Source organism: Mandrillus leucophaeus, unplaced genomic scaffold (assembly GCF_000951045.1).
Source record: "Mandrillus leucophaeus isolate KB7577 unplaced genomic scaffold, Mleu.le_1.0 Scaffold407, whole genome shotgun sequence".
Classification (NCBI taxonomy): domain Eukaryota; kingdom Metazoa; phylum Chordata; class Mammalia; order Primates; family Cercopithecidae; genus Mandrillus; species Mandrillus leucophaeus.
In genome coordinates this window covers 853,539-862,490 of record NW_012104332.1, presented here as the reverse complement: position 1 = coordinate 862,490, position 8,952 = coordinate 853,539, and the positions used below count along the sequence as shown (strand labels likewise).

At 42.2% G+C, this 8,952-nt stretch overlaps 1 protein-coding gene across 1 annotated transcript in view; it reads right to left on the bottom strand.

The window, feature by feature from the left end:
* Positions 1–8,952, bottom strand: part of JMY (junction mediating and regulatory protein, p53 cofactor) — a 117,932-nt gene that overhangs the window by 77,481 nt on the left and 31,499 nt on the right. The window contains exon 2 of the mRNA XM_011992212.1: positions 8,188–8,946. Within this exon, the coding sequence (XP_011847602.1) occupies positions 8,188–8,946 (759 nt within the window). The remainder of the gene's footprint in view (positions 1–8,187; positions 8,947–8,952) is intronic.

The window sequence follows — 8,952 nt, the reverse complement described above, 5'->3', positions numbered from 1 at the left end:
GCATGAACCCGGGAGGCGGAGCTTGCAGTGAGCTGAGATCGCGCCACTGCACTCCAGTCTGGGCCACAGAGCGAGACTCTGTCTCAAAAAAAAAAAAAAAAAAAATTAGCTGGGTATGGTGGCAGACGCCTGTAATCCCAGCTACTCAGGAGACTGAGGTGGAAGAATCATTTGAACCTGGGAGGCAGAGGTTGCAGTGAGCCAAAATCACACCACTGCACTCCAGCCTGAGCGACAGAGCGGGGCCTCATCTCAAAAAAATAAAAAAACCAAGTTTCTCAGGTCCCAACCCTTGCCACACTGTGCCTGTCAACTACTGTGGGTCCTTTAAAAAGAGGCTATCCTTACCTCACTTTACAAACAAAAAACTAAGGCCCAAAAAGGCCAGTTAACAGCCTAAGGTCAAGCAACTTGTATCACAATCAGGACAAAAATACAGATTTTTCCTGAGCCATATCCATTTAATTTTTTTTTCCATGAAGCACCTAAAGACAGTGTAGTGGGATGCTTCTGAAAAAGCACCCTGCCTCAACTAATTCCAAGCACCAGAATGACTTCGTGACCAATTTTATTTAAAATTTCTTCCCAAAGAAAGTGTTCATCACTACATTTTCCCAGTGCCTATATTACTATTTGTTGAGTAAACTAAGACCCTAGCCACTACCCTCAAATCTGAAAGTTACAAATAAAACCCCAAATTATTAAAGTAACTTCATATATTTATCCTTAAAAATTCTCCTCTGTGAAATGTCTAACCCATCAGCCCTATTTTTATTTCACAGCCCATTTTATAGAACCTTCGCTACAGTCTGAAAAAGAGTCTACTATATAGAATTGTAAGTATATTTAATTTAAAATTCAAGGACAATCCCCCGCATTTAGGAAAACAACTGAAAATTTTCTGGCCTTTTGCTGAATAAGTTCTTCTCTGCCCCTATGCAGTTTAATAACTTAGATATGCTATGTTAAGGCTATTTGGTATTATCAAGTCCCCTACAAGAAGCCTGAAAAACCAAGTGAACTTCACCATCTCTACCAAAACAAACAAACAAACAAACAAACAAACAAATAGTTACAAGAACTATTATTTAGCCTTCAGTGCCTATGTCTCTTACCCTTAGAACTTAATATTCTCCTACCAACAACTGAGTGAATCAGGCAGATTCAGAGGAAGCAGGTCCTGGCCTTTTAGAGAGTGAAAAGAGCCACAGGAAACTTCTCGTTACCAGAAAAAAAAAAAAAAAAAAAAAGTAGGCGCAAATACATTTAACCATCAATGGAGCAACAGAGGGCTCATCTTGTGCTTTCAAGACCTACTGTCAAAAATATTTTACAGTTAATGAAAGGTCAAATAAAGCAGCAATGGAGAAGGTTAACAGATCGATTAAAATTACATGTGAGAATCTGCAAAGATAAGATGGCTAATTCAAATACAGCAGCTGCTATGTTTGATAAAACAATTTTCCCACCCATCTTCTCCCTTCTCTTCCCATCTCTCTCAGACACACATACACACTCTCTTATAATAACATTACTGAAGTGTTGTCTAAGTTAACCTCATTTTAGCAAGGGGGAAACATCCCCAGACTTCATGTCTATGAAATATCTGGGCCAGGCATGGTGGCTCAGGCTTGTAATCCCAGCACCGTGGGAGGCCAAGGCAGGTGGATCACCTGAGGTCAGGAGTTCGAGACCAGCCTGGCCAACATGGTGGCCCATCTCTACTAAAAATATAAAAGTTAGCCAGGTGTGGTGGCACATGCCTGTAGTACCAGTTACTTGGGAGGCTGAGGCAGGAGAATCGCTGGAAGCCGGGCAGTGGAGGCTGCAGTGAGCCGAGATCATACCATTGCACTCCAGCCTGGGTAACAGAGCAAGACTGTCTCAAAAAAAAAAAAAGAAAGAGAAAAAAGAAAGAAATATCTGGTGGACTGGGCATCTTGTGACGTTAACTGGCAAGCAGAGAAACCATCACACAAATTAATTACCAAGAAGGCTGACATCCTACTACCAGGCTCCATGTTTTTGTTTCATAGAAGCCCTAACCTAGGATATATTCATTTTTCTATACTTATATCTTTTTCAGTGATGCAAAAAACGGTCTAAAAGTACATTTGGGTACAGGATTGAAGAAAATGATTAGCATCAAAATATTGTAAATGCTTCCAACTTTCAAGTCTTTCATCAATGCTTTAAGAATCCCACAAATTCACTTAGTTTCATTATTAACTGTATTTTACAGTAAAAGAACAGTCTGCAATATTTTCAAGGGAGTATAACATGGTTAGACAAGGCATCAAGCTACAATGTTGACATATCCTCTGTTCTAAAAGTCTACAGCTCCCATATGTCCTCAACATGTAATATCCTATTTTTCAATACTTCCAGTCAATGCAGTCAAGAACAGCTCTCTCCATTGTAATCATATTATATCCTTCCCTACAAACAGCAGCCTGCTCCCACCATTTATTTATATGTAATCATGGGCCATAGCTTGCTGGCCCAGGGAAAGACAGGTGGCGTCCCAAGACTCCTAAAGTACTGTCATTTCTCTAACGTATATAGTTGGGGTTTCAGCAGGGCTTGAGTTTTATAATTAATCTTAGGTTTTCAGGAAAATTACAAAAGTTATTTTCTAAGGACCCAAAGGTATCCTTGGGAGGACACCTGTTAAACAAAACCTCCTCCTAGAGCTCCTTGCCCCTTCAGTTAAATAACCTCAGAAGTCAGGAGCTGTTTTTCAGCTTAGCCATTAAGATATAAAAACAAAGCAAACAAAAAACCTGCACAGGATTGGGCACTCTTCTCTAACATAAACCTATCCTTGCACCACCAGGCAACCCCTTTCTCTAAAACACAACATTCAGACTGCCCTACCTCATGCTTGTCATAATTAACTTGAAATGAGTTATCCTAATTCAAAAGTAATTATTGAGTGGTGGCATGCACGTGTAATCCCAGCTACTTGGGAGGCTGAAGCAAAAGAATTGCTTGAACTTGGGAGGCGGAGGTTGCAGTGAGCTGAGATTGTGCCATTGTACTCCAGCCTGGGCAGCAGAGCGAGACACTGTCTTTAAAAAAAAAAAAAAAATTATTGAACTGACTGCATTTTAAGATAATACCACTCCCCAATTCTCAAGAGTAGAGACTGACGTCCTTTCTCTTTAAGGAAGGAATACAGTCCTTTGGATCAAGAACCCCAACAGGTCATAGGCATGGCAGAAAAGGCACATATTTGGATTAAAACAAATCTAGGCTTTCATCGGAGGTTGGTTACTCAGCTTAGTTTAGCCTTGGTGAAGTCCACAGGATCTCTTTAAGTCTCAATTTCTGCTTCAGTAAAACAGGTATAAAACACCCACTGATCTCAACAGATAGTGAAGAGAATGGAAGCAGATAGCTAATGTAAAGAGCCCAATACCTAAACAGTGCCAATAAATATTAGTTACAATCCCCACAAAAAGGGCTGAATGGAAAACTGGATAATCCTTGTTACATGAAAAAAGGGAAAATAATACTTCCTGGAAGCCTCTTTTTTAAGTGCCAGGCACTTTGTTAGGCCCTTTCTCATACTGTCTTACTCAAATCTTAAGACATCCTTTATTTCCCCCACTTTCCTTTTTAAAAGAGGTTAAATAACTAAGCAGGTCATCAGAAGTGGTGAGTCCTATTTTCAACCTAGGACTTTCTGACTCCAAACACTCAATAGGCTATTTATTACGTGGCTTACACGGATAATTTTGAAAACACATGCTACTTCCAAACCGTGGTTTCAACTGAAGAGAAGTTAGAATTGAGCACATCCTTATAAACATAATAAATTCCAAAATGAACACTGATGATTAGATCTTAATCAACCCTACCGTCATAATTAAGGTTTACTATCTAAAGCACCACAGTTAATTATCTCAAGAATAGCTGTCCTTATACAGAAACCACTATTTATAAAATCCAGGTCAAACCTAAGCTGCGGTATGGACCACCAACGCACACACACTAATACAAACCTCAGCTCTGACCAACAACCAAGGCTACTGCTGAAAACTGTTCATAGAGGTCTTGGTGGCACCTGCATTCATTTAAGGACTGATTCAGTGCCTACTGTATAAATAGTGCTTCCAAGAGTAAACTCTTGTAAAAGTCCGAAGTCAAACACACCAGTAACAAATTTCACCTTTCATTTGCATTTAGCCCCTAAGTATACTGTACATTACAACATAAACATAACTTCTAAATGCAGTGTGAAACCAAAACATTCCTGTGACTGACATTATTGCCTTTCTCTCTAAAATGCACACATGCCCACACAAATAAAACTGGGCCGGACACCCCATTAAAACCCATCCATAGCCCCTCTTACAGGGAATTCACCATTCCCAGGTAAAAACCTCTTATTGAGGAATTTATTTACGTTTTAAGAGATTTTCCTTTCAAGAACTATTGGGTACATTAAAAAAAAATTTCTCCTTGTTTTGAAAACACTGTCCTTTGAGAAATTTACACTTATCAATTTATAAAAATCTTACAACTTCACATTAAAAGGACACATCTTCTAAGTCCTTTAAATTCTTGCAATAGTAAAAATAAATTAATTAATTATAAAAACTTCTCTAGTTTCCTTTATCCACTAATTAAGAGTGCTCACAAGATGTGTGGTCCTGAACTAGGGGTGGCAAAGAAGAGAGTTCCAAGGTATTGTCACAGCCAAGGACCTTGAAAAGTTTACAATCTAGTTGTACAGTGTGTTCTATTAAAAACAAACAAACAAACCTTTCAACAATTTACTAACCATTTTGAACAAAAACAGGTGGTTTTCAGTCGAAATCTTTAAATGGACAAGGAAAGGAATACTGTAGGAAAAAAGACCAAAAAATAGATTCATAGAGATTAAAGAAGGAAAAGGACTAAGTATTCCAAGTGACCAAAGGACTAAGTATTCTAAGTAACATATCCTCAAGAATGTATTTGATTTATCAGATAAATCTAGCTTGAAAAGCTATAGCGAATTCCACAAACTAAGTCAACAGAATAAAACAAACATGACACAACTTCTATAAAAATGTTACCTTAAAAAATGTTACTGCAAACTCTTAAGAAAGCAGTTAAATTTAATTAGCTAAAAACAAATACATGGCTAGCATCTTACACACTTTCATTATCATGTCCATGGCAGACATCACCAACCAATCACACCACACTTCCCTCCCTTCCCCTCCAACATAATCTAAGAACACAATCTTCCAGTAGAAGTCAGGGTAGGCATTATTACCAAACCTATTTGTTGTCCTTGATAGCTATTTTTCAAATATTGAAGTTGCCGGGTACAGTGGTTCACGCCTGTAATCCTAGCACTTTGGGAGGCCGAGGCAGGCAAGATCACCTGAGGTCAGGAGTTCAAAACCAGCCTGGCCAACATTGGGAAATCCTGTCTCTACAAAAATACAAAAATTAGCCAGGCGTGGTGGCCGGCGCCTGTAATCACAGCTACTTGGGAGACTGAGCAAGGAGAAATGCTTGAACACCAGAGGTGGACGTTGCAATGAGCTGAGATTACACCAGTACAGTCCAGCCTGGACAACAGTGTGAAACTGTTTCGAAAGGCAGTGGGGGAGAAAGGTCGGGCGCAGTGGCTCACACCTGTAATTCCAGCACTTTGGGAGGCCAAGGCAGGCAGATCACGGGGTCAGGAGTTCGAGACCAGCCTGGTCAACATGGTAAAAACCCGTCTCTACTAAAAATACAAAATTAGCCGGGCAAGGTGGCACGCGCCTATAATTCCAGCTACTCAGGAGGCTGAGGCAGGAGAATCAGTGGAACCTGGGAGGCAAAGGTTGCAGTGAGCCAAGATCACACCACTGCACTCCAGCCTGGGCGACAGAGCAAGATCCTGTCTCAGAAAAAAAAAAAGTATAATTTTCTGTTAAAGAAAACAAATCATTATGGTCAAGAGAACCTTAATTAGGAACAGATTTTTTTTTTAAATGTAATCCCCTTTTTAAAGAGTTCTAGAAAATTATATATTTTGAGAGCTTATTTTTGACCCATTTGAATTAAAAAACCGGAGACAGTCGCTTTTTCTTTTTCTTTTCTTTTTTTTTGAGACAGAGTCTCGCTCTGTTGCCCAGGCTCGAGTGCACTGGCAGGATCTCCTCTCACTGCAAGCTCCGCCTCCCGGTTCCCGCAATTCTCCTGCCTCAGCATCCCCAGTAGCTGGGACTACAGGCGCCCGCCACCACACCGGCTAATTTTTTTTTTTGTATTTTTAGTACAGACGGGATTTCACTGTGTTAGCCAGGATGGTCTCCATCTCCTGAACTCGTGATCTGCCTGCCTCGGCCTCCCAAAGTTCTAGGATTACAAGCGTGAGCCACCGCTTCCGGCCTGACAGTCACTTTTTCTGAGTATCCAAAAAGTTAAAACCAGACAGGCCCACTCATTAAGGGATTTTTAAAGAATATATAGTTTAAAAAAATATCTGTAAATCTAATAAAAGAAAGAAGCACTAACTTGGTTCTTGCAGTTTAAGAGAAATACAGGTCAATATTAACCAAACACTTCTGAGAATATATGTGGTCACTTAAGATTTGTCACTTCCTTCAAAAGAATTTAAGGTAGAACAGACTCCCGAAGTGAGGTGATAAAAAAGGAAAATAAAAACAGATACCTAGAACTCTAGGATCATGTTATAGAGTAAACCAACAGGAAGGACTGAAAAACTGGATTCAGGAAGTTGTAAGAGAGTACAATAGTATAAGCGAGAAACAAACATTTCTTAAATACTCAAGTCTAATAAAGAAAAAGATCTCATATTCTACGAAAAAAACAGGACGCTCTAGCTCCCTAGTCTAACAGGGTTCAAGTATTATATATACATAGGCAGATAACAACACAATTTCAGGAATATAAACACCATAAAAAGGGGCATTTCAGGCCAGGCACAGTGGCTCACACCTGTAATCTCAGCACTTTGGGAGACCAAGGCAGGCGGATCACGAGCAGAAGATAAAGACCATTCTGGCCAAGATGGTGAAATCCCATCTCTACTGAAAAAAAAAGGAGCCGGGCTAACGTGTGGCGCGCACCTGTAGTCCCAGCTACTGAGGAGTCTGAGGCAGGAGAATCGCTTGAACCTGGGAGGCGGAGGCTGCAGTGAGCGTGCCACTGCACTCCAGCCTGGGAGACAGAGCGAAACAGTCTCCAGGAAAAAAAAAAAAAAAAAAAAAAAAGGTGGGGGGGTGGTGCATTTCTCCACCAATCTCAATTGCATTAACAGTAAAAATAGTAACTTGCTTTGAGAAACTACGTGTAGTACCCATTAGGGAAAACTAAGTATATTTTAAAAGACTTTTTTCAGTGAAGTTCCTCCAGCAGAAGCCAGTGAGCAGGCATGAATTACACATTTCTTACACATTCTAGAGCCCCATATGTATATCCATTCAGATCCTTTTTTCCATTATTTTTTGTTACTTTAAGGATTAGTTTGAAAAAGCTTTTGTACTTCTACAGTAAGTACAAAAACACAACGAACATTCCTGCCCAAAGCCTTTATTTCTCTCTAAAACAGGAGTGAAACCTGAGCCATCTGTAAAGATCTGAGGTAGTCCAAAAAAGAAGAAACAAAACAAAACACTTCTAAAAAATCTTTTAAAAATAAATTTGCATCCAATAGTCAGTAGGTGCTTTTTCACTTGGACAGGTCACCCGTTTAAAAATGAATTTAAAATTTGCGTCGGTTGCCACACTGCATAAAGAAGAATCAAAACAGAAGATCAACTTTGCTAGGTAAGACAAACTATTTTAAATAAAGGTGACACGGACAAAGAAGAGTTGATATCTGGGTAGTTATTGCTGGGAGAGCTTTAGGGGTAGAAAAATGCTCATGTAGCCTATGCTTACAGAACACTTTTCTAAGTGGCTTTAATTGCGCATTACCAGTACTGAGTAGTACACAGAGCGCATTTGATAAATAGGGAAGGAAATAAAGACTAAGGTCCTCCAGAGAGTCAATTAAGCAGCCACCCAGAGGCATGAAGGGGAAGGTAGATCAGGAACCCCTCTTGGTTTCCACTTGACCAGAAAAGCAACCGTCCTACCTGCGCACACCCGAGACCGAGGCTTCAGCCTTTGGTTTGGCCAGTAAACCAAAAGCGACCAGTAGAGCCCAGACTAGAGGCTCACTCAACTCACCTCCTGGATGCGCTTCCTGGCCCGCTGAAGCACTTCTTCGTAGCCCTTCTGCCGCAGTTCGCTGAGGCTTTCGTAATACTCCTCGGGATCGTCGGTCTCGGTGAAGAGCACCTGGGAGAGGATCTTCCAGCCGCAGGTGTCCAGGCCGTGGCCCAGGTAGACCTGGAGCTGGTAACACAGACTGTCGATTTCCTGCTCCGTCATCTCGGGGGCGCCCCCAAACAGCACAGTCCACATGCCCGAAGGTTCCTCCGGGAACACCGGCAGGCACGACTCCAACTGCGAGTTCACCGAGCACAGCTGCTGGTGCACGGCGCGCAGGTCCTGGAAAGAGAAGAGTCCGGCCCAGCTGCACTCTTCGGCCGGAGACTCCAGCTCGGCGGCTGGCAGCGGCTGCTCCGCGTCCGAGAGCGCCAGAGGCGCCTCGTCCTCCTTCACCATTTCCAGCACCTCGATCTCCTCGGAGACCGTCCCAGAGGCGCTCACTATACGTACAGAGGACACCGGGGCCTCTTTCGGCGCCGGTCTGGCTGCTGCAGCAGCAGCGGCCCCCGCCGCATCGTTGGCTTCAGATGCTCTCTGAACCGGGATGGGTTTGGCCCGCACTGGGCTCCTAAGACGACTCTCCGCCCCTTTGCTGCCAGGACTTCGCAGCCGCGGGTCCCCCAAAAGGCTGCCAGTGCTCCGAGAACCGCCCTCCGCCCAGGCCGAGCTCCGCCGGGGCCCGGGGCTCCTAACCAGAGTTGCAGAGGCAGTGGCCTCGGG